Consider the following 24,051-nt stretch of genomic DNA (forward strand, 5'->3'; position numbering starts at 1 on the left):
CCGGCGCCCTTCCGCTTCCTTCCCCGTTCCGCGCGCCTTTCTGTCCCCTGCGCTGTGAACTCGATGGTGCAGCTGGGTGTGGCTCGGCAGGGGGCGCGCTGGGCGCGGGGCGGCGCTGTGCTCCGCCGACTTCCGGGCTCTCTATGGTTGGGGCCGCCGGAGCGGCGCTCTAGACGGTTCGGTGCGCTCTCGATGGCTCGGCGGCGCCGGGCCGGGCGGCTGGGAGGTGGCGGCGCGGCCCTGCCCCGCTGAGGAACCGGCGGGGCCCTCCGACATGGAGCCCGAGACGCTGGAGGCGCGGATCAGTGAGTGCGGCCGGGACCAGTCACCCGCTCCTTCTGACAGGGCCCAGCCCGGCCGCCCCGCCGGCGGGCCCCAGCCGGGGGGTGGGGGAGAGCGGGCGGGTAGATGGGGGGATGGGGGTATTTGGGGGGGCACTGGGATGCTCGGGAAGAGGGGGCGCTCGGGGGGGAGGGCTGGGGGTCGCACGAAGCGAGGTGTCAGGGCAGGCCGTGTGGAGGGGGCGGCTTCGGGCAAATGGGGATGTCGGGTCCACGCGTGAGGGGTGGGTGGCCGTGGGGATGGCTGTGGACCTGGGGATGCGGCCCTGCGGGCGGAGCGCGGGGCAGGGAGCTTGTTGGTGGGTGGTCATGCAGCAGTGGGGGGTCAGTATGTGCTGCTGGCGGGGGAGTGGTGGTGGGAGTTTGTGAACGAGTGGACACGAGCGTGTTTTACCTTCCACGCTGTCCTCTGTCGCTGGCGGAGCGGGCAGGGAGGGCATAGGAGTGATGTTGCCCCTCGCCTCCACAGGGTGGGAGCCTGGGGAGACTTTCTCACCACGCTCTTCTCCCACCTGCAGACAAAGCGACAAACCCCCTGAACAAGGACCTGGACTGGGACGGTATCAATGCTTTCTGTGAGCAGCTCAATAAGGAGCTAGAGGGGTAAGTACTTCTTCCTTCCCCCAGGCTGCTCTGGGTCACGGGCCTGAGTTATGATTGCCTACCCTGTAAGATTCAGTGGCGTTGTCCTGAGAGCTGAATAGGCATGAAGCTGCTCAAAGTGGGGGTGGGTGGGGTGTCTTGATCCACTAACAGAAGGTTCCTACAGGGTTTTAGTGTCTTATCAGTGCCTTAAAATTGCAACATGTTTTTCAACCCTGGATTCCCAGCTGGAAATATTGGTACCAGCCTTTTCATCAATAACTTGTCACCTTTTTTGTTCCCCTTGCTCCTTCCAGTCCTCCACTTGCTACCCGACTTCTTGCCCACAAGATCCAGTCTCCGCAGGAATGGGAAGCTATCCAGGCCCTCACGGTAAGGGCATTGCAGGCTGGTAGAACTAGATGGAGGGCCAGAGTGTGAGGTTGCTCCAGTTTGACTGGAGGAGCACAAGAAGCTTTGAACTCACTCTGAGAAAGCCCTGGAGCACCTGAGGGTGGGAGAGGGGCTGAAGGTAGTGCCACAAGAGAGGAGGGGTGACTATTAGGAAAGGTCTTGTTCCTGGGCAGGATCATAGCCTATTGAAGTCAATGGGAAGCTTTTTGTTCCCTTGATGTCATTGTGGATCTATGCTGTGAAACTCCAGTGTTTGTGAACTCTAAGGATATCCCCCCCCATGGGCTGTTGTTGTTTCCTCCAAAGAGGAAAATCTTCCTGCTTCTCTTTGGAAGGGTGATTGGCCACCTGGGAGGGAAAGGTCGTGTCCCTCCGTGCTGCTATGAAGATAGCTACAGGCTCTGTGCCTGGCAAGGGGGGAGCAGGAGGGAACTGGCTCTTGAACCTGTTGCTGACCCCCTGCTGGGGCTCACCCTGCCCCTCTCCCCAGGTGCTGGAGTCCTGCATGAAGAGCTGTGGCAAACGCTTCCATGACGAGGTGGGCAAGTTCCGTTTCCTCAATGAACTCATCAAAGTGGTGTCACCCAAGGTGGGTCTCAGGGCATTGTGCTGGAGGGGCCTGGAGCCTGGTAGCAGGAGGGCTTTGAGAAGCAGTGGCTGAACAGAAAGGTCAAATGCCTACTGGGATGTGGGGGAAACAGGACAGTGCCAGTAGGAGACTTAGTCCCTCTTCCCTGGTGAGTTTTCCAGCAGGAGGGTGAGCCTTCACCTTGTCTGCTCCCATGTGATTCTTGATTCAGGAAGCTGAGGGCCAGCTAGACATGATGCAAACAGTGCTTGCGAGACTACTGAGCTCATCTGCGTGCCTGGAGTCACCTTCCCTGTATCCCTGTTGGGCCCTGTCTGTGCTGCACGTGCTCCTGAACCTCCCTCAGCTTTGACATCGTGACCATGTCTCTCCCAGGTGTCCCAACCTGGTTGAGACACTCTCAGAGGGCAAGCCCAGGCCTGGTCAGTGGTGCTCTGGCGAGTTCATCTGAAGCACCAAGTCATTACCTGCTCCTCTGCTGAAGCTGCTGTTCCTGCTGTTCCAAGCTGTGCGTGTTGTCCTATTCAGCCAAGGCAGTTAACACCAGCAAGTACAGAGTTAAAGGAACACAAACTAAATATGACTAAGGAAAACTTTTGTCTGTCAGTCATAGCTTGTGATCTGTGATGATGAATAGCCAGGGATAGTGACAGCAGCACCCTAAAGTCCTCTTGCTAGGCACCCTAGAGAATGTCCTCTACCTTAAGCCACAGGTCTCTGGTGGCCCATGCACTGTTTCTACCACTAGTGCCCCCAGCAGACCCATGGGAGAAGGGTGAAGGATAACTGTATGGCAGGGGGAGAGCTGTAACATTTGGACATCTCACCGCTGTGTGCTGGTCATCTGAGGCTCACCTAGCTGTACAGGTGCTGGGCACTTGTGCCGGAGAGTGCCCCTGAGAGAGAGGTGGAGGGCCCTGCCACAGCCCTTCCCCTTGCAGCCCTGATTTCTTCTTGTTGCTGAAAAGCTGCCTTGCCAAAAAGCTTCTGTAAGCAGTACCCTTTCCTTCACAAGGTGACAGAGACCTGTTTGAGCCTTCCTGTGTGTCGTTGAGGGGCTGCTGGTGCAGCATTTCTCCCACCTCTTGTGTTTCCTGTGGTGGAAACTAAGCACAGCATAGGACGTGTTGCAAGGGCCTCGTGAGCTTTCCTACTTGCTTCCTCTTTCCCTCCTCCTTGTGCCGTTGGGAACAGTCTCACTTCTCCTGGGGGAGGGGAGAAGAACAGGCTAGGCCTGCAACAGCTCAGATCAGCTTCAAGCTACCACTTCTCTCTTCCTCTAGTATCTTGGCAGTCGGACACCAGAAAAAGTGAAGTCAAAGATCCTGGAGCTGATGTACAGCTGGACGCTAGGGCTGCCTCATGAGGTGAAGATCTCAGAGGCCTACCAGATGCTGAAGAAACAAGGTGAGAGGCAGTGCTCTAGAAAGCGTGATTTGCCCTCCCTCCTTTTTCATCTGCATAGAATCCGAAACAGACTCCCTTTTCTGTGCCCAGACCCAGCACATCCATGAGTCTGCCTGGTTCAGCAGCGGGGCAGGCAAAGGAGCGGATGCCTTGGAGCTACTAGCTGTGCAGAGGGAGTTACTGGTGGTCTGAGGAGTTTGATGGGATGGAGGGGACATCTGCTTGCTCCTGCAGGAGATGGGACACTGGAAGGGGCTTGGGCTGGAGGGATGCAAGTGCTTTGGTAGTCAATGATGGATTTTTCTAAAACAGGATATTGATGGAGAGCGGGAGGCATTTCTTGCATGAAAGCACAATTCAGGATCATGGGTAGTGGGAGCAGACCCGAACCCTCTCGGTCCCAGCTGGGTTTGGTGATCCATCAGGGAAGAAATGACCAGGTGGCAGTGCCATCCCTACTGACTTCTCCATTGCTTGCTGCTGCAGGCATCGTGAAGTGTGACCCAAAACTGCCTGATGACGCTCCTTTTCCACCTCCTCCCCCTCGGCCCAAGAACATCATCTTTGATGACGAAGAGAAATCCAAGGTAAGGGCTCTGTGGAAGGAGAGAGACAGCAGGCAACATCTTCCCTGTCCCAGGATCTCCTGTCCTCCTGGGATGGAGATCCAGAAAGAGTCAAACCCCCTGCTCCACATGTTGTGCTTCAGAAAATGCATTACAGGAATGCTGAGGGCCCAATCCAAAATCATGACAAAGGAAACAGCCAGCCAGAGGTGGGCAACGTGGGTCTGTTTGACCTTTGGAGCTCTTAGCTGCAGGTTGATGCAAAGGGTGAAGCGCTGACATTAGCCCAGCAGATTCTGGGGAGTTTGCTGCTGTGTGATCTCCAGGCTTCTGAGTTATCTGGCCATGAGGTTTAAATCCCAGCCCCAGATGCTGCTGCTGTTATCTCTTCCCCACCCCCAGCACTGCAATCTACTTATTGCCCAACTGCTTATACCCTCCTGGACCCATCCTGTATTGCCTTTCCATGAGAATTGTGTCACCACTCAGGCAAACATCTGCCTTATCGGTGCTGATGTATTTAAGCAAGTATTAGGCTCTTCTGGGTCTACTTCTGCAGCAGAAGCGTGATGCCAGTTTGCTGCAGGGGTCACAGTGTGCAAATGAGGATTTGTAGGTGGCCAGTGGGACTGTTCACTGACCACAGAAGGAGAGAGAAAGTGGGAGCTCTCCCTCTTCACCAATTGCACTGGCAAAGAGGCATGTGAAGAGGTCTGAGTAGGAGTCCATTACAATCCTATGGCAATTCCTGTGTTAAACTAGGCTTTCTCTCTTTCTCAGTAGTAGTGCTGCGGTGCTCCAGGGTCTCCATGGTGCATAACGGGCAGGTAGGAGCAGGTTTTGAATGCAGAGGGTCTTCAGGGAAAGACCTGTCTTACATAACCAGACCCACAACAGGAAAAGGAAGCCCAGTTGTACTTCTTGGCTCCCTGGTCTCTGACAGCCCACAAGCTCTCGTGGCTGGGCTTTCCAACGGCTGGCTTTTTCTGCTGCTTCTGCCGGATATGAGTTTGGGGCAGGGGTAACTCCACTGGCTCTAGTGTTGCAAGAATGACTCTGGCTGCCATCCCTCAGCTTGGGCTCAGAGGCACCTTCTCTTTTGCAGATACTGGCTCGTCTCTTGAAAAGTTCCCATCCTGAGGACCTCCGGGCTGCCAACAAGCTCATCAAAGAGATGGTTCAGGAGGTGCGGCTGGGAAGAAGGGGAGCTGGAGGGGTCATGGTCTGTGTGGCAGTGGTTGGCACCAAGGAAGCAGTGGTGCTCTGTCCTCATGCAGAGGAGCTTCTGCTGAAAGTTTGCAGCAGCAGCTGCTAAGGAGTTCTTATGTGATTTCTGCCATACCTTGGCTACTTGAAGGAATGGCTCTGGGTGCTTTCTGTGGCCCAAAGCCCTGCTGCAGCACTGGATCTGCCGCAATGCCACTCATGTCTGGCAAGTGCTGGCCCAGAGATGATCTAGAGTTTTCCACTGAAATGGGGGCTGTTTTGAGGGCAGCGTTGCTGTGCCTTAGTCCAGGGAATTGGTGTGTTGGCTGGCCCAGCCTTCCTCCTCTCCAAGTTGCAGAAAAGAGCAAGGACATCCTTCCTCGTATGCTTCCTCTCCAGGACCAGAAGCGTATGGAGAAGATCTCCAAGAGGGTGAATGCTATTGAGGAGGTGAATAACAACGTGAAGCTACTGACAGAGATGGTGACAAACTACAGTAGGGGGGAGACAACAGAGAGCAATGAGGACCTAATGAAGGTGAGGAAAGGCCATCCCAGCATCCTCCCTGAGCTTAGCAGAGATGGGTGACCCCTGTCCCCTGAAGTTCGTCCTGCCTGTTTTGCACCCCTAGCTGAGCATCCTGCTGCTCATTTCAGCACCCCTTTCTCCTCTCCCTCAGGAGCTGTATCAGCGCTGTGAGCGCATGAGGCCCATGCTTTTCCGGCTCGCCAGTGACACAGAAGACAATGATGAAGCTCTGGGTAAGCATATCTGGCCTTTCTCATTCTGTCCCCTTCTCCCTCCATCTTCTTTCAGGGACCCTGGGCTTGGGCTGCCCATGGCATGGCATCTGTCAGCGGCCACTGCTCTGTTTGGGGTGTCTGCTCACTGTAGGTTACTTAGTCTGTGGCTTGGCACTAAGTGGGGACACATGGCAGCAATCGGGAATGTTACAGGCTTCCTCCACTTCGCTGTAGGAACAACACTTGTGCTTGTCCTGCTCAGACTGCCATGGAGGTGTCAATGTACTCTGACACCCTTTGCAGCAACAGTTGCAAAAACTCTCTCTGCAGTGGGCTGCTGTCATCTCCTTGGGCCTTGCTTTGAGGGAGTAGACAGACTCTCTCTTTGAGAGAGTTGGGGTATAAAAGTCACTCTTTTTGTTTCTTTGTGGCTTTCAAACTTAATTCCCACCTATGCCATTTCAGCTGAGATCCTGCAAGCCAATGACAATCTGACACAGGTGATCAATCTCTACAAGCAGCTTGTGCGGGGAGAAGAAATCAATGGGGAGACGGTAGCCGGCCCCCTTCGAGGTGAGGAGAATTGGGGACTGGGGACAGGAAGGTCAAGCAAGGGGCCCTGCTGCTGATTTCCTGCAATAAAAGAGAAGATGGAGAGAAGTGGAAAGTTGAAACCTGCGGGACGTCGGAGTGGGGCTGGTGAAATGAGGAAATGGCCTGTGGATATATCTGACTCATGAACGGGTTGCCCAGGGAGGTTGTGGAGTCCCCTTCTTTGGAGATTTTCAAGACCTGCCTGGATGCAGTCCTGAGTAACATGCTCTAACATGCTCTAGGCAATGCTGCTTCAGCAGGGGAGTTGGACTAGATGATCTCTATGGTCCCTTCCAACTTAAAAAAAAATTCAGTGAAAATTCAGTGAAATTCAGTGAAGAGAGGGAATTGGAAGGAAGAGCAGAGCAGGGAATGCCCTCTCCCAAGTGTGAGAAAGGATGGGAATTGGTGTCAGCACACTGGATAGAATCATAGAATTGTCTAGGTTGGAAGGGATCATTCAGATCAGAGTCCAACCATCAGCCTAACACTGACAAAATACACCACTCAACCATGTCCCTGAGCACCATGTTTACCCATCTTTTAAATACCTCCAGGGATGATTTCACCACTTCCTTGGGCAGCCTGTTCCAATGTTTGATAACCCTTTTGGTGTAGAAATTCTTCCTAACATCCAATCTAAGCTTCCCCTGGCACAGCTTGAGGCCATTTCCTCTTGTCCTATTGCTTGCTATTTGGGAGAAGAGACTGATCCCCACCTCTGTACAACCTCCTTTTAGGTAGTTGTAGAGAGCGATAAGGTCTCTCTTCAGCCTCCTTTTCTTCAGGCTGAACAACTCCAGTTTCCTCAGCCACTCCTCAGTAAGAATAAGGACTGGATAAGGTTTCTGTCTCTCAGCTTGTTCCTTCTTTGCAGGTAGCACCTCAGCGCTTCTGGATCTGTCAGGCCTGGATCTTCCGGCAACAGGCCCTTCCTATCCAGCCTTGCCTACCCTTTCAGGTGGCTCAGCAGTCCCTGTGCCTGACCAAGCTGGCTCTGTCTCCTTGCTGGATGATGAACTCATGTCTTTAGGTGAGAAGGCCAGAGCAAAAGCTCGCTGTTCTCTCTTTGACTGTGGACAGTCTGCTTGGATGGTTCTCCTTGTGGCGGGAACACGAATGAGGGAGAGCTCTGGGAGAGGTGAATAACAAAAGACCAAGAGGTGGCCTTCACCTAGTGTGAGGGAGAAAGAAGGAAAGATCCTACTATGATTCTGAACTTCAGTCCCGTGGTGTTTTCCTGACTAGTCAGAGAGAGCCTGCAGGCCCTCTGATTTGCTCTGGGAAAACTGACTTGGCAGGTAAATCGAGAGTGATGCAATGGCCATCCCCAGATGGGATCACAAGGGTGGATCACCCCCAGCTCCTCATGTTTACTCCTTGCAGTTGAAGCCACAATCTATCAACAGGCATATGGGACTGCCAGAACTGTTCACATGGAAGTCTTGCAAGGTGCCTATCCTGCTTTTTCCAACAAAGTGTCTGTTTCCTAAGATACGTGCTTTTGAGTACAGCATAAAGTAGATGACATGGTCAGTGGGGCTTGTCAGCCCAGTAGTAGTCACTTCTCTGCCAATTGCAGTGAGAATTAGACTGTAAAGGAGGATCTCTGGGCAGAAAAAAACACTCCCGGCTCTCCCCCGTGCAAAGATGGGAGCCAGAGATGGTAACCACCTTGGTGGTTCTGCCCTGATGCTTCTGTGTGTTATTCAGGCCCCATTTAATGCTCTTATCCACTTGGAAGCTAAGCTTCATGTTTGCTTTTACCCCCGGCAGGCCTGAATGACCCAGCACCACATCCCGCCCAGGCTGGTGACAGCGGTGGCTGGAACAATTTCCAGGTAATGTGCTGGGAGCTGGGGCAGAAGATGAGGAGGGTGGTGGAAGCAACAAATGGAGTAGGCAGGGAAGGGTCCCTGGTGTGATGGTTGGTGCTGATATGCAACCCTGCTTGGGGGGGCTCTCCTGTGCACTCTTCGTACAGTCGTCAGACAGCAACGAGCTCGGAATCACCCCTATCATGGCAACACCGCCAGTCAAAGCAGATGCTGGCACATCGTCCCCCAAGCCTTCTCCTCTCACCAGTGGCCTGGATGACCTGGACCTCCTGGGCAAGACTCTGCTGCAACAGTCTCTGCCTCCAGAGTCCCAACAAGTGCGATGGTAAGCAGGGGAAGGTCAATCTTGCATATCTCCCCATCCTTTCCATTTCTGGGGTGCTGGACATGACATTTCAGTGCCCCATTCCACTCCTCACTCTCTCTCCCCACAGGGAGAAGCAGCAGCCACCCCCCCGGCTCACCCTGAGGGATCTCCAGAACAGGAGCAACTCTGGCACCACAGCCCACAATCCCAGCACTCTGTCTGTGCTCCAGAGTGTTTCTGCTAACCCCACACTGCCCCTGACCTCAGAGCTGCCTGCCCCTGCTACACTTCCAAAAGCTGCCACCACGCCAGCAGGAAGTACTGCAGTCCCACCACGGCCTCCTGCCACTGCGCTGCCCCAGGAGATCTCACTGGCCAACATCACTGTGCCTCTGGAGTCAATCAAACCCAGTGAGCCGGGGTGAAAGATGGGGGCAAGTTTGGGGGGGGAATAAACCATGTGCACGTGGAAAGGAAGAATGTGAGGAAACTTCTTGCTTGTTGGATTTTGTCAAGGTTGAGGAGGAGTGATATCTTCTGTCACTTCTATAGAGTTTGGGTCATGGGGAAAGGTTGCTGCAGGGCCAGGTCCCTCCTGGCTGACTGCTGCCTGCCCCTGCCTTTCCCACAGGCAGCATCCTCCCTGTGACAGTGTATGATCAGCACGGCTTCCGCGTCCTCTTCCACTTCGCTAAGGATGCTCTGCCCGAGAGGCCTGATGTGCTTGTGGTGGTGATTTCTATGCTCAGCACGGCCCCGCAGCCCATCCGCAACATCGTCTTTCAGTCTGCCGTCCCCAAGGTAAGGTGGCTGCTGGGTCTGAGGTCCCCAAGCTGGGCTGAAGTGTGATGCTGCCTTTGCAAGGAGGGCAGGGTGGGTGGAGAGAGCTCTGTGGGGCTGAGAGCAAGTTGCGTTGCCTTCAGATTAGTCGGAATCAGCACAATGGTTTTCTCTTTGACTAGACAGTGGAAGCTCCCCAAATACAGGAGCAAAGTCTCTGGCTGCCAAGTCCACCTCAGGAGTGTAGGATGTTCTTCTCTCTCCCTAGGTGATGAAGGTGAAGCTACAGCCACCCTCAGGCACAGAGCTGCCAGCATTCAACCCCATTGTCCACCCCAGTGCCATCACACAAGTCCTGCTGCTCGCTAACCCACAGAAGGTAATGGCACTGTCCCTGGGGCATGAGCAAGCTGGTCTTGCTGCCTGGGCAAAGCCTGGTTACCCTGTCCCTCTTCCCTCTGCAGCTTCCTAGAGACCTGAATGGCTTGTGCCTCATGACTTTCCTTCTGACTTCTGACTGCTTATCCTTTCTCCCCTGTCTCCAGGAGAAAGTGAGGCTACGGTACAAGCTGACCTTCATCATGGGAGAGCAAACCTACAATGAAATGGGGGATGTGGACCAGTTTCCCCCGCCGGAGTCCTGGGGAAACCTCTAGGGCTGCCGCACAAGTTGCAGGCACTACACTGCAGAGTCCTTGGGAAGCCAGCCCTGCGGGGCTGGAGCAGCCCAAGGAGATGGGGAGGGTGGGTGGGGGGCTGCTGCTCACGCTCTATTCTCCAGATGGCCGGGTGAGGGCCAGAGGGAGCGTGCCTCAAGGAGGAGAGCAGAGACGCCAGGAGATGTTCATCCCACAAGACTGGGAGTGGAGTGAAAAGCTTCATGTGGGTGAACAGTTGCCTTCCCTGCTCTTCCAAAGGCGTCACTCCCTCCCTAGTCTGTCCAGCTTCTCTTCTAACCCTGCTTTCCCCCTAGGTGCAGTGGGGAACAAGGATGAGGAGCTTAACAGCCTCAGCCTGGGGCAAGGCCTAGCAAAGAAAGATCCTTTTCCTTGTCTGTCCCCACTGTTCTTCCCAGCCCTTTAGCTGCTTCGTGCTCTGCGGTGCTCCCTCTTGTCCCCCTTGTCCCCTCCTCGGAGCTGGGCCCTGGTGGTAACCTGTCTGGTGGGATTGCACTGGAGCTGGTGTGGAACAAGGCTGGACAGAAACTGGGTGTATTTCCAGCACCAGGGAGCCACCAGCAGAGCTGTTGGTGGGAGGTGGGCCCTGGGGTGGGAGCCTGGGGGCTGGGAAGGTCTCTGTGTCTTCCTGTCCCCTTTAGCTGGGAGCTCCTGGGCACTGAACCCCCACGGTGAGAAAGCCCACACCCTTCCCATGTGCTTTATCTACCACAGTGAGCTTTGGGGACTGCTGCTGGACTTTGTCCCACATGCCAGCCCTGAGAGGGGTGTGCTGGCTGGCGCTGAGTCTCCCCACAGCCTCTTGCCCAACAGGGAGAGGAAGCAGCACATGGTCTTCCTCCCCCTGGCTGGGCTGGGGAGTGTGGTGGGTCAGGGGGGCTTTCTCAGCTCTTCAGCGTCTTCTCTCACCGTGGGGTAGGTGATGGACTGGGAGTCGAGGAGAGACTGGAGCCCAGCTCATCACCAGGGGGCACCACTAAGCTCTGCACTGGGAGCCCAGCTCTGCACTGGGTGGGGGGTACGGGGGGGTACAGCTGTGCCTTGCGCACCTTCACCCGCAGCCGTGGGCTGGCCTTGCTCCCTGCGGCGGGGAGGGGGCTTGCCCCAGCCGCCTGATCACTGTGACACAAGAGCGGGGATCTGCAGGCACGAAGGAGACCAGAGGGTGGCACGTCCCGAGCGATTCCCCATCCCCATGGGACTTGACGACCTACAGGAACCGCTTCTCATCAATCCCTAAACTGGTTTTAACAGGGCCTGACCTTAAGAGCAAGGGCAAGCTGCGCCTGGCATTGGCTTGCCAGAGGTAGGAGGAGGACTCTGTGAGGTGAAGGTGAGCAGGGTGCCTCATGTTCTCAGCTTGGGGACAGCAGAGGTGAGGTGTCTTGGAGCTGGATGCAGTGAGTGATGGAGGAGAGGGGGAAGGAAGGTCTTTGTGCTGGGGTTCTGCTGTGTCTTACTTCCCTTTCTGGTCTCTTTTCAGGGTTTTGTATGGGTTTTTTCTTTGCAGATCTTGTTTGGTTCTTGACAGACTTGTATATATTTTCAGTGCAAAATTCTGTAAATGGAAGAAAACAAAGAAACAAAAAAAAGATTTAAAAAGAAACGCCCGGCGCGAAGAATCTGCTGTATTTATGGGAAATAAAGAGTTCTTTCCTGATCCTGTCCCTCTGCGTTTTGACCCAAGAAATCCATTTTCCCCTCACCTTCCCTGACTGTGGAGTCAGTGGAGCTAATTCCACCCTGTGAGGTGTCATTTTCAGCTGGAATCCTGTAAGTCACCCCTTTGTCACCTGGGGCCTTGCCATGATGATTTCCCCGCTCCTGTGAGCAAGGAGAGGGGATGGTGGAAGTCCCCCAGCTGCTCTCAATTCCTGTTTGAGAGCAACAGAGCCACTTCCAGCCTGTGAGCTGGCTGCTGCCCGCTTCCTTCCCTCCCCAGGGAGAGGCAGGGGGCAGGGGTCGGTGCCCCCACAGCCCATGGGGAGCGGGGCTTGTGCTCACTCCCCTGCCCCACATGGCTGTTTGCAGCTTCACCGCTGCCTGTAGCAGCACCTCTTCCTCTTCCCTGGGGCTGCCTCTCGGAAGTGGCTTCCTGGAGCAGTTTGGGTGCAGAGAGGTGGATCTGCTCTGGCAAGCAGCAGCCCCAGGGCTGGGACCAGGTCTCTTGACATTGCGTGGGAGGGAAGAGGACAGAACTTGGCCACTGCCTGATGCAACCAGTGAAGGGCTGGGGGAGCTTTTCTGAGGCTGTGCAGTAGGTGCTGAAGCCCTTGCCTGCTTTCAGCAACCACAACGCCCATTAGGAGCACACCCAGGGCTTGTGGCTGGGGGATCAGGTCCTTGGCCGCAGGTTTAGAGCAACCTGGTGTTCAGGGAGGGAGAACGGTGCTCACTTGTTTGGTCCCCACTTAAACAGAGGTCCAGCACCGCTTTGCTATGCACTCACTGAAGGCTCGCCCCCCACACCCTTCCCCAAGAAGGAGCAGAGCCCATCAGCCCCCAAATTATTGCTCTTCAGGCTTCGGGGCACAGGTGGAGTGACCCTTCCACCTCTTTTTTCCTTTGCTGCTTCTCTCATCTGCCCACAAACCGACCGCTTCCCGTCTGGGCCCGGGTGCTAGTTCCTTTGTTAGCCATGTAACCCGGCCACTGGCAACCTCCACTTGCTCTTAGTGCAGAAGGAGGAAAGTCCCAGCTGCAGGTAGCCCCAAAGACAGGGTGAGGTTTGCATCTCGTAGAGCCAGGAGCAAAGGTGGCGGTGGTGTGAGAGGGATGTTTTTAGACCAAAAAAGAAAAAAAAAAAAAAGCAAGCTGAGCCCTGGTGCAGCTCTTGCAGAGAGCAGGCAGCACCCAAGCCTGGGAACCGGGACTTTGTGGTCCCCGTGCAACTGTGTGTGGGCACTTGGCCCAGCCCCGCTGCTCGGAGAAGCCCTGCCAGCAGCGGGGGGAGCGGGGAGGAAGGGGGCCACCCCAGGGCACAGGGACAACAGCCCTTCGCCTGCAGCTTTGTGGTGGCTCCTGAGAGCCTCAGCGACAGCAGGGAGGGAAAGTGGGGTTGGGGGGCACAGAGAGGGTTGCAGGGGTGGCTGAGCTGCTCGCCCGCCAGGCTGGGTCCCAATGAGGGGGTGATGTTGCGGGGGGTGGGAAGAGGTTGGAGCTGCACCCGCGAGCACGGAGAGGTGCCCGAGGGGCGTTGACAGAGTTTGGGTGACCAGGTAGGGCAGGAGCGATGGGGGGTACATCAGGCACCCCGTACGTGCCGCACAGCCAGCTGGCATGGCCACGGGCTGTCCCTGTGGCACAGCTGGTGGTGGGCAAGGCAAAGGGTGTCAGGGGGAAACCACCCCGGCTGAGACAGAGCAAGAAAGAGAGCGTGGGCCCTTCGCTCAGGCTCGGCAGCAGCGTGTGCTTGTCCTGCCTTGTTACGTGTTTGCTGTGATAATATTTCCCCTTTAAGGCTGGGCTGAAGTTATTTATACTTGTGGGGTGGTGACAGGAACACAGAGCGGAGCAGGAGCCCTGAACTGCTCTTACCTGATCTGCGGCAGAGGGGCGGCGGGAGGAGGAAGGAAGCTCAGAAAAAAAGAGAGGGAACGAGAGAAGGGAGCCCAAAGGAGGGGAAGAGAAAGCAGGCAGGGCATCCCCAGGGAGGGACGAGGGAGGGGACCAGCCGGCGAGACAGAAAAAGGGAGAAGGAGGAAGGAGAGGAGTAGGGAGGGAGAGGTTCTCAGGGAAAAAGCAAGGGGCAGAGCGGCTCCTGGGAACTGAGGGGCTGCCGGCGTCCGATGTCAAGCGTCATCAAGGGGTGCTGAGCGGGTACAGCCGAGCGGAGCAGCTCTTGTGGTCTCCTCCCAGCTCTCAAGATGATGAAGAGGCAGTTTAATCGGATGCGGCAGCAGCTGTCCCATCCCAACATCACCAGCCGGTAAGGTCTTCTCCACTACCTGTGCCGGAGTGCTGGGAGGGAGCGGGATGCGGGTCCTGGAGGGCTTGCACCAGGGCTGGACTGACCTCCTGGGGCCAGTGGCCAGGAAAAAGGGGAAAGAGGGAATGACCCTGGGTTTTGAGCATCCTCAGCATAAGCTGAGGGAGTGTGAGAGCCCCATGGGGCAGCAGGAAGGCTGCACTGGTGCTGCTCAGTGGGGATGTGATCCTCGAACCCGGCTACCTCTCCCAGGGCCCGCAGATCGTGTGTCCACCTGGAAGTGGGCCTTTCCAGAGCTTGGCTTCCCCAGGATGTGAGTGCAATGGAGAGGGACCTTCCAGCCACATGCCCTGTGCTGTGTGGTGACCAGGAGGGTGTTAGCAGCTGGGACCTGCCCTCCCCACCGAGCCCAAGGTGCCCCACAGAAGCCAGATGCCCTGTATAGCTCTAGCCAGCCCAACAGCACGGGTGTCCCGGGATGCCCTTTGAGGAGAGGATCAAAGATCCTCAGAGAACCCATGGAGGACCTACAGTTTCACACAAATCCCTCCAGCCCCATCCTACCTCCACTGCTTCCTTATTTTTCTCTTCGGCTTTCCAAAGCTCTCCCCTTGCAAAACCCAGAACTGAAATTACAGGGCTGGGCCTTCCCTTCCCAGCCCCCTCGCTCCCTCTCTCCTACAGCCACCTCTGCAGGTTCCCCAGCACTGGGAGGCTGAGCAGGACCAACCGTGTCCCCTGGACCACGGAGGTCCTTCAGCCAGCCCAGCAGACCAGCCACAGGGATGCAGCTCCTACATCCTGGTGGCCTCTTGCTCTTCTTTCATTCCTCAGAGGGGAGCATGAGCCCCTTTCCCATGCCTCCTCCCTCAAGATGTCTCATCTCCATGTTGCATGCACCTCCCTTTTGCTTAATGCCAGGCAGGCAGGAGGTCTCAAGCAGCTCGTGCAGCCCAAGAGCAAACTCTTCACCCGCTGCAGAGCCTTTCCTCCGCAGGCCACAATCTCACGTGATTTTGCTTGCCTTCAACCAAGCCACCCCCATTTCCTGCAGCTCCACGGCCTCGTCCCATCTTGGCTCTGGCGGGTGGTGAAAAGAGAGAAACACAAACTGGGGAAAAAGCAGCAGCAGCAGAGGGAAAGCAAACAGGGTTCCTGGGGCATAGCAACGGCAGCGGGCCGTGAAGAGAGGTTTCCTTTATGGGAGGCATCAGGGAGGTTTGGTGGTGATGGCGGCTGGTGGGTTTTGAATTTGGTTTTGAGCAGGATTTGCTGCAAATCGAAAGTTTCCTTTGCCTGATTCACTCCTGATAACTGCTGCAAAACCAAGCAGAAAGGTGGTTTCATGTAGGCACCTCTGGAAGGTTTGGTGTTGGTCTCAGTCCCCAGCTTGACCACAAAGATATCCTTTCTCCAGCACTGGTAGACCCACAGCCAGTGGCTACCTTGGCCTGCAAAGATGCGTGCAGGATCACTTGGATTCACCTTCAGGGGAGAGGTGGGCAGTAGGGGGTAGAAGGTTTCCCCAGCAAACATCCCACCTATGATGTACCCCTGCTAGCCACCCTGTATCCAAAAAAACAGGCCCCATCTGGACATTTGACCGTGGTGCTCTGAACTGGAATCCCTGCCTGATGGGGTGTCCACCAGCCAACAAGGTTGGCTGCCTTGCCCTGGCCCTGCTGTTCTCATTCCCTTGGGCTCATTCTGCCCATAGCCTTGTGTACGATGGTCCAGGCTATAGCCAGCATCTCCTGAGAGAAGTGGGTGGGACACAGAAGAACCTGCCTTCCCGAGGAGGCTGGGTGGAGGTCACCTTCATCTGCTGATGGCTCTTTCTCCTTCTTCTGCAGAGCCCAAGAAGCAACTGAGCTCCTGCCAGAGGATTTGCTGCAGGTGAGGTGCGGGCTGGGCCAGCAAGCGTGTGCATGCTTGTGCCTGGGTGTGGGAACCTGGCCCATTCCTGCCTGCGATTTGCCCTGCCGGCATGTCCAAGTCACGGGGCTGGCATCTGCCCATGTGCTGGAGGGTGATTCCAGGACCACGGCTCCTGACACAGGAAAGAGCTTCCCCAGCTGCTCACAGAGGGATGAATCCTGACCAGGAGCTGTGCTCCCTTTTCCCTGGACCAGGAGTGCTCTGGGCTGCAGTGGGATGCTCGGTGGGCTCACCTACCTCCAGAGCTGGGTGGGGGTGAAATGGCCTCAGGGCACCCACGGTTGCTGAAAGGGCTTCCCCGGTCCCACCATTCCGCCCCCAGATCGAGCAGAGGATCGAGCCAGCCAAGCGAGCAGCTCACAGCGTGTCTAAGAGGCTCCAAGCCTGCCTGCAGGGGCAATGCGGCTCGGAGATGGACAAGCGAGTGGTGAGTAGAGTCCTCCCTCCACAGCCCACGCTCACCCCAGCTCTGTCCCCATCCAGAAAAGGGGACACCAGCCCCTGGTTTGCCTAAAGCCCAGCCTAGGTCCCATATCCAGCAGTGGCCACCAGCAGGTACCCAGGTAGAGCGGAGCAGGGCAACCCTCTCAGCCATCACTAACTTGAGGCTTCCCGAGACAGAGGACAGTGTCTTTGTGTTGAATAACCCTCCAAAGCCCTGTTGTCCGTGTCCAGCCAACGGTGCTGGGTGGGCCAGGGGAAGATGTGGGGACCCAGCGCAGGGTTTGGCCACTTGCTCCCATGCCATGGTGGCATGCTTCATGGGGAGGGAGCTGCTCACACACCAGCTCACCGCCCCTTTCCTGATTCCTTGGCTCTGTGCAGAAGAAGCTGCCCTTGATGGCTCTGTCCACGACGATGGCTGAGAGCTTCAAGGAACTGGACACAGAGTCCAGCCTTGGGTAAGTGCCATTGGGAGAAAGGGCCAGGGGCAACCTCGAAAAAGTGCCAGACCCTGGCAGAGTCACTATCTTGGCTCCGGGGCTCCCACAGCCAAGCTGAGCTGTCAAACCCTGTCCTCAGAGACAGCATTGGTGTCAGAGGAGGAGAAGGAACAGCCAGTGCCCTCAGCCTCCAATTGCAGAGGGGGTCAGGGGTGGCTTAAGGTCCCACGTGGGTATGGGTATGGTGGGGGTGCTGGGTCAGAGGGTGGCATGGCTGCTGCCCGCAGTCATTTCATCTCTGTCCCCCACACAGGAAAGCTCTGGAGATGGGCTGCTGCATACAGAGCTCACTGGCCAAAATCCTGGCTGAGTTTGAGATCGCCCTGGAGCACGATGTCCTGCAGCCGCTCAACAAGCTCAGTGAGGTAGCCCTGGCTGCCCTCCCAGCGCCGCTCTCCCATTCCACCTCCCCTTCCCACATCCCCAAGCCTCTGCAACTTCCTCTGGCCCCTCTTTCCCACAGGAGGAGCTTCCTATCATCCTGAAGCGCAAGAAGACCCTCCAGAAGTTGATCTCTGACTGGAACACCATCAAGAGCCGGTACAGGGCACATTGTGGCTGGGGTGGGACGGGGCACATGGGGCACAGCCCTCAGCCAGGTTGGGGAGAGAGGAAGATGACTACCCTGGGTAGCAAATTTCCCAGGACTGGGGAAGAAGTCGAAGAGGCAATAGCTCTTCAGGAGCACCCAGCCAGACCCTCTCTGTGGGTGCATCCCGCTCTGGGCTGAGCCACTGGCTCCGTGGCATGGGAGAGAAGGGCAGTGCCATTGCTGAAGGCAGCAAAGTGCCCTGGCCCTGCTCAATGCTGCTGAGATGGCATCATTCCAACTCTTGTGGGGTAGCCCATGTCACGCTGGGTTCCTCTGGGAGAGCAGGGCAGCGATGAGTCACTGATGGCTCGTTTCCACACCACCTTCCCTCTGGCTAGAGGGAGGACAGGAGGGAACACCGCAGGAACAGGGCTTGGGAAGGGTCCTGCAGACCCTGGGTGTTTCAGGCAGCAGAGTACTCCCTGTCTTGACCCCTTGGTGTGGCAGCATCTTTCTCTGGGTGAGGGAAGTGAGAGGCACTGGCCTAGGAAAACCACCACAGAGTAGCACCATGACTTGCCATCCCCCTCACAGTCCACATACCCCTTCTGCACAACCACCCCACTCTCCCCTGGCACTGAGGCTGTGGGTGTGACTCTTCTCTCCCACCCCAAAGGCTGAACCAAGCTGCCAAGAGCTCCAGTAACAGCGCTGGCACTGGTGTTGGCCCAGGGGCATCTTCTGCTGCCAACAAACTGGAGACCTTGAAGGAAGAGGAGGAGGAGGTGAAGAGGAAGGTGGAGCAGTGCAAGGTGAGAACATCACTTGCTCTCCCCCCATGGGGCAGCTCCAGGGCTGGAGACCTGCTCCTCTCCAGTGGCTCCATCCAAGGTGACCACTGCACCAAGACAGATGCAGCCAGCACGTCCCTCAAGCAAACCAGTCCCTCAAGCAAACCAGTCCCTCAAGGCGCAGAACTGGGGAGATGCCCTATGCCCAGGGGAAAAGAAGAATTAAAGATTCAAAGCACAAGCTGTGGCAGAAAGGAGGCTCCAGGGACTGGAGCAGGGAGCTTATAGGGTCCTCCTGGGCTGGGAGCGAGCCAAGCTGGCTGGGGTCTGTGCTGGGTGGCAGGGGATGTTCACATCAGCTTTCTCCACCTCTGCCCTGCTCCTCTGAAAAGCCCTGCGCCTTGTCTGGCAGAGCCCATGGGCTCACTGCAGCTGGAGGTTTGCCACTTGTTTCAGGACCCTGACTGTAGGGCATATCGCTGCCACTGCCCAAATGGGGTAGCGAGGCAAGGAGGAACCCCCACATGGTCCCAGCCTGTCCCCCCGGGTCCCAGCTTCACCACCACACCCCAGAGACCCTGTCTGGCCAACTCATGGCCCAGATGGAGGTGCTTTGTGAAGGTGTCCCCTCCTCCTTGGGTGCTAGGGAGGAGATGGAAGGTTGCTCTTCTCTGTGTCTTCCTTCCCAGGATGAGTACATGGCTGACCTCTACCACTTCTCCACCAAAGAGGACAGCTACGCGAGCTACTTCATCAGAGTAAGTCCTCTCTCACACTCCTCTTCAGTGTGTGAACATCTCCTGGGGTATGTCTGAGCCCAATCTTGTCCCTATCCACACCAAGCCCTTCAGCCATGGCAGGAGACAACCCCGGGCACCAGCAGATGCCCAAAACTGGCCTTGATCCATGCAGTGTGGGTTAATGCCACCACTAGCACCAACCGCACACAGAGGGACTTGTCTCAGCGACCGTCCCTCTTCAGTTTGCCCTCTACCTCTCACTACAGTCAAGGTCGCACGGATCCCAGTGACGGTTTACTTGCAGCTCCCCCTTTGCCCTGTCTCCATGTGGGTGCAATGTCCTGGGGAAGGGGGTTCTCTCCAAGAGGGGACAGTGCCAAACTGAGTGCTGTTTGCCTGTCCCCTGTGTGGCAGCTGCTGGAAATCCAAGCCCAGTACCACCGGCAGTCCCTGGGATCGCTGGACTCGGCTCTGGCGGAGCTGAAGGAAAGCCACAGCCAGACAGGTACCTGCTAGCTTCCACACAGCCCAGAGAGAGACGTGGCTGAGCCTGGGGGATGCAAGAGTGCCTGGTGAGGCTGGAAAGGGAGAGTTTTCCCTCCCTGCGTCTTCTGCTGCCTCCTACATTGGGCTGGTGGAATGGGAATCTCAGCCTGAGGTAGGCTGGGGATGCTGCCTGCCCAGCCTCTGCCTCCACCCAGCCAGCCCCAGCTAGGAGTGAGACGTCACAGCAGCTAGATGCCAGATGGCCCTCGTGGCCGATGTCCCTCCCAACATCCACCTCCCTCTTCCAGAGCCCTCCTTCGCTGCAGACACTCCGGTGGCAGGGTACTACGGTGTGCCCCTAGAAACGCACCTCAAGAGCTTGGGCCGGGAGATCGCGCTGCCCATCGAAGCCTGTGTCATGATGCTGCTGGCCTCCGGCATGAGGGAAGAGGTAGGCATCACTCCTGACCCCCACCCCACCACCCTCCCCCCAAAAAATGCAGCCAACCCACATCCCTTCCCTCTTCACCCCATCCCCAGGGACTTTTCCGTCTGGCGGCAGGCGCCTCAGTGCTGAGGAAGCTGAAGAGCAGCTTGGCCAGTGGCTCCAACGCCCTGGAGGAGTTTTACTCAGACCCCCATGCTGTGGCCGGTGGGTGCCAGCGAGGCAGGACTGGGGGACAAAATTGGGCAGTTCCTGCCATCCCCCAACTGCCATCACCCCCGCTGCTCCCCCTCCCCTCCCAGGTGCACTGAAGTCCTACCTGCGGGAGCTGCCCCAGCCTCTGATGACCTTTGAGCTCTATGATGAATGGGTCAAAGTGGCCAGGTAGGTCCAGGCATTGGGGTGGAAAAGCCTGGTGGGGCTTAAAAAGGCCCCCCTCCACCCTCCCTCTGTCCCTCCCAGCACTCGGAGCAAGCTGCTCAGCCTCATTCACCATGTGAGGAGATAAGAATGGAGCACCTGGTCTGTCCCATGCTCGGCAAAAATCCAGATGGCCCAAAATCTCAGAAAATAGCAATAAAAAACGTGGCAGGGCAAGGGGGAAGGCTGCAGCCCCTTTTTGATTGCAAGAAGAGCTTAGCCTAGAAAGACCAGCTTGGTCTCAATGGTGTGAGCCCCATCTCACCAGCCCACCAGCCCAGTTTGGCCTGTTGCTTTCAGAATGGACACAGTGGTGGAGGAGGCACAGCAAAAAGCCTGGGGGAAAGGGGAGAGCACCTTTCTAAAGGGATCGGCTCAGTGCCATTGACCTCTGTAGTCATGGTGAAATAGGGTTGTTGCTTGCGGCAAGGCAGCACTCGCCCCCAGGCTCAGCCACCAGCTCTATCCATGGCATATTAAACCCCTTGGAGCCTTTGGGGTGCAATTTTGTCAGTGCCTGGCTCAGCTGCCCAGTACAGGCAGCAGCAGGGCATCTCCATCCCCACATGGGGCAGCCGACACTGGCTCTGTGTCCCTCTCTGCTGTAGGGAGCGGGCTGAGCTCTCCGCTCCTCCTTCTTCTCTCTTGCAGCTTAAAGGATGTTGATGACCGTGTACAGAGCCTTCAAGACACCTGCAGCCGCCTGCCCCAGGACAGCTACAACAATCTGAGGTGTTTTGCAGGGACGGGGCTTCTTCAGCCCCAAGCAATCACCAGGGGTAGCCATTCCCTCCCTGAATCCATACTTACTGCTCCCTTGCATTCCTTTTACCACACAGGTACCTGATCAAGTTCTTAGCCAAGCTGGCTGAGCACCAGGAGGTGAATAAAATGACCCCCAGCAACATTGCCATCGTGCTGGGCCCCAACCTGCTGTGGCCGCAGCAGAGCACAGAGTAAGGCCTGGCTCAGAGGGGTGGGAAGCAGCTCACACCATGGGCAAGGCTGATCCTGAAGCCTTCAGACAGCAACCTGCACCTCTTCCATTCTCAAGTCCCAACCCTTGTTCCCACATTCCCCAAGCAGTAACTCCCCTTGCCAAGCACGTGTCTGCTTAGCCACTCTGCAAAGTAGCAGAGGAAGAGGCTGAGACCCAGAGCACTTGTGACATGGCCTCCAACACCAAACTTGGGTTTCCAGGACAGGCAACAAGGCCACTTCCCACCCTCCCACCCGCCTTGGCTGGGCTGTCTCTCCTTTGGGCTCTGCCCCCTCAGGAATGAACATCAAAAGGGTTAATGTCCCTAAACCCCTTTTCTGATTCCTCCCCCACCCCTGTCTCTCAGAGACCCTGTGCAACTGGACTTGGCCTCGGTCTCCTCCATCCAGGTGGTAGGCGTGGTGGAAGCCCTCATCCAGAATGCAGACACCCTCTTCCCCGGAGGTAGGGCCAAGGTCTCACTTGGGGGGGCTGCAGCAGAGAGTGAAGGGGAGGAGGAAGGGAAAGGGATATTTCTCCATCCCCAGGAGGAGGGAAGCAAAGGGCTGCTCCAGTTCCCTGCTACGGGGTCACCAGGGGAACTCTGGTGACCAAACTCTGCTTGGCAAGTGCTTCCTCATGGGGTCTCCTCCTTGCTTTCCACCCAGAGGTAGATTTCAACGTCTCGGGCATGTTCACGCCACCCGCAAACAGCAAACTTGGTGAGGCCACCCCAGTGAAAGACCCGTCCCCTGAGCCCCCTCCAGCCAGCACCCCTGCTCTCACGGATGGAGAGGCGTAAGTCCTGCAGGAGCTGGGAGCTTTGACTGTCCCAGCTCCCCCCATGTCCTCCCCTCATCCCACTCCATGCCATGGCCCGTATCCTTGCCAGATGAATGCAAGGTGCCCTGCGGGCAGGACCACCATGCCCAACTGAAACCTGACTCGCCTCATTCTCTGCACAGCACCTCAAGGGACCCCGAGGCCAGGTCCCAGCCGGCATCCCCACCAGTGATCAGACCATCTTCTGAAGCCACGGCACCACCAGCTTCACAGATGACCGAGGACACAGCCCGTAAAGGTTAGGGTGCCCCAGATGGCACAGTGCTTGGGAGATGATACCCCCCCCAATGCCACCTCTTCTGCTTTGCCTTCATCCTGCCATTTGCCACACGAAAAGGTGCTGGGGAAATCACTGACACCAAATGAGAAGAAGGACCTCTGGCCGGGGCAGCATGGCCAGGATCTGGCCCTTTATTGTGTGCTCCATCCCCAGCCGAGGTGCGATTGCGGGGGTGGATGTGGCCAGTCTTCCAGTGTGGGGGTGAACGCCCCCCACAAACAGGTGTCAAACCTCATGACCCCTTGTGAAGGGAAGAGGGTGGGAAAAGACCCCAAAATCTGTCATGTGCTTGGGTCTCCAGTATGGGAACTGGGCAAGGAGCAGCTTGTCCATCAGTCTGCCTGCAACACCCCGCTTGACCGATGGCTGGCACCACAGACCCCTCTGCTCTGGGGAGAGACCCCAGTGGGGGGGACCCCACCCCATCCCAGCTTTCTTTCCAGGCAAGCGCCCGGCTCCAGCCCGACCCACCATGCCGCCGCCACCCCTGGCCCAGCCCCGGAGCACGGCTCCCGCCCTGGCAGCCCTGGAGCACACAGCTAGCCCCAAAGCCCGGCCACGACGGATAGCCGGGGCACCCAGCCGAGCCCCCTCTGTCCCGCCGCCGCTGCCCCCCCAGCCAGCACGCCGCCACAGCCGAGACACCCCGCCGTCCCCCAGGCCTCCTGCTGGCGAGGCCGAGGTGGCAGCTGCCATGGACTGTGCCCCAGGAGCCACGGATGAGGGGCAGCCGCTGCCTGCGGGAGGAAGGAGCCCCACGGCCACATTACCGCCAGAACAGCCCACGGAGAACTGAGCAGGGCCAGGGGGCCAGGGAGATGGGGTCTGGTGCCCCTCTGGGGCCCAGCAGGCACTGTGGAAATGCCAGGGTGGCCTGAGGGACGGTATGTGCCCCGCAGCTCCTCCATCTTGTTCTCCCATCTCCACAGAGCCTTCCTCCCCACATCACCATGTCCCTGCTGGCGACCTGGGCTCCAGGCCCTGCCACCCCTAAGGGACTCAGCTCCTGGCCTAGGTTCCCCCTTGGGTCCCCAGAGGGGATGAGGCGGGGAGGCTGCCAGACTCGGCCTGCAGTCATGGCGCCATTTGCAGGCACGCAGCCACCATCCCAGCTCCTTCTGCCCCGTTTTGCCATAAAACATGTTGCCCCCGGAACAGACAGACACAGACACAGTTACACATATACATATATATATATATTTTGCAACAAATCTATTTAAAGAGCTGGTGTCACAATCACAGGCAGGTGTGAGCAGGGCGCACTTGGCAGCCCGAGATGCTGGAGGCCGCCTGCCCAGGCAGGCTGCAGCCGGGAGAAGGGAAGGGGGAGCTCCCCGGGGACGCCAACAAGGAGAGGCACGGTTCAGACCCAGGACAGGAGGGCCCCGGCCCGTGGAGGGACAGGGCCAAGGGGTAATTGCGGCTCCATCGAGCAGCAGGGGGCGCCCTGCCGCCGCGCCTTCACCCGGGGGAGGCGGTGGCTGGGAGGGAGGGTGGTTTTAGCCAATCGGCAAGCGCGCTCATGCTCCGTCCCGCCCCCTTACCGCCTTCCTGCGCCGCCAACAGGGCGGCGCGGCTGTCACTCTGGGAGCCGGCCTCCCGCCCCCCTTCCCCTCCAGGGCGACAGGGCAGCGCGGCTGCCACTCGGCGCCCTCCCCGCCTCCCATTGGTGGCGGCGGGC

At 57.4% G+C, this 24,051-nt stretch overlaps 2 protein-coding genes across 5 annotated transcripts; both read left to right on the forward strand.

Annotated features, from left to right (window-relative positions):
• The first annotated feature begins 274 nt into the window (after window positions 1-274).
• Window positions 275-11,703, forward strand: GGA1 (golgi associated, gamma adaptin ear containing, ARF binding protein 1). Of its 4 annotated transcripts, XM_074163424.1 has the most exons (19): window positions 275-305; window positions 860-944; window positions 1,241-1,322; window positions 1,469-1,490; window positions 1,805-1,926; window positions 3,210-3,333; window positions 3,820-3,920; window positions 5,005-5,085; window positions 5,505-5,642; window positions 5,785-5,866; window positions 6,314-6,421; window positions 7,320-7,475; window positions 8,219-8,283; window positions 8,427-8,605; window positions 8,715-8,818; window positions 8,903-8,998; window positions 9,219-9,388; window positions 9,636-9,746; window positions 9,913-11,703. In XM_074163424.1, exons 1-19 carry the CDS (start codon window positions 275-277, stop codon window positions 10,021-10,023), a joined length of 1,968 nt encoding a protein of 655 aa, XP_074019525.1. In that variant the 3' UTR covers window positions 10,024-11,703. The 4 variants fall into 4 exon arrangements, with proteins under 4 accessions (XP_074019525.1, XP_074019533.1, XP_074019543.1 ...); XM_074163432.1 differs by lacking the exon at window positions 1,469-1,490 and having other exon boundaries at window positions 1,241-1,316; window positions 1,828-1,926; XM_074163442.1 differs by lacking the exon at window positions 1,469-1,490 and having other exon boundaries at window positions 1,241-1,316; window positions 1,828-1,926; window positions 8,427-8,597; window positions 8,719-8,818.
• A 2,207-nt stretch (window positions 11,704-13,910) lies between these two features.
• On the forward strand, window positions 13,911-23,584 carry SH3BP1 (SH3 domain binding protein 1). The gene is made up of 18 exons (XM_074168736.1): window positions 13,911-13,972; window positions 15,826-15,868; window positions 16,233-16,337; window positions 16,736-16,812; window positions 17,108-17,219; window positions 17,318-17,394; window positions 18,063-18,198; window positions 18,867-18,935; window positions 19,332-19,422; window positions 19,712-19,854; window positions 19,944-20,055; window positions 20,151-20,232; window positions 20,920-21,000; window positions 21,108-21,224; window positions 21,615-21,712; window positions 21,916-22,045; window positions 22,213-22,328; window positions 22,814-23,584. The coding sequence occupies exons 1-18, from the start codon at window positions 13,911-13,913 to the stop codon at window positions 23,164-23,166; spliced, it is 2,004 nt and encodes a 667-aa protein (XP_074024837.1). The 3' UTR covers window positions 23,167-23,584.
• The last annotated feature ends 467 nt before the right edge of the window (window positions 23,585-24,051 follow it).

Source organism: Numenius arquata, chromosome 2 (assembly GCF_964106895.1).
Source record: "Numenius arquata chromosome 2, bNumArq3.hap1.1, whole genome shotgun sequence".
Taxonomy (NCBI): Eukaryota; Metazoa; Chordata; class Aves; order Charadriiformes; family Scolopacidae; genus Numenius; species Numenius arquata.

Coding starts and splice junctions, on each gene's coding strand:
- SH3BP1 (XM_074168736.1), top strand. CDS start 13,911: ATGATGAAGAGGCAGTTTAATCGGATGCGGCAGCAGCTGTCCCATCCC. Junction 17,395..18,062: donor TGGAACACCATCAAGAGCCG/GTACAGGGCACA, acceptor CCCACCCCAAAG/GCTGAACCAAGCTGCCAAGA. Junction 20,056..20,150: donor AGACCCCCATGCTGTGGCCG/GTGGGTGCCAGC, acceptor CTCCCCTCCCAG/GTGCACTGAAGTCCTACCTG.
- GGA1 (XM_074163424.1), top strand. CDS start 275: ATGGAGCCCGAGACGCTGGAGGCGCGGATCA. Junction 3,334..3,819: donor CCAGATGCTGAAGAAACAAG/GTGAGAGGCAGT, acceptor TTGCTGCTGCAG/GCATCGTGAAGTGTGACCCA. Junction 9,747..9,912: donor TGCTCGCTAACCCACAGAAG/GTAATGGCACTG, acceptor CCCTGTCTCCAG/GAGAAAGTGAGGCTACGGTA.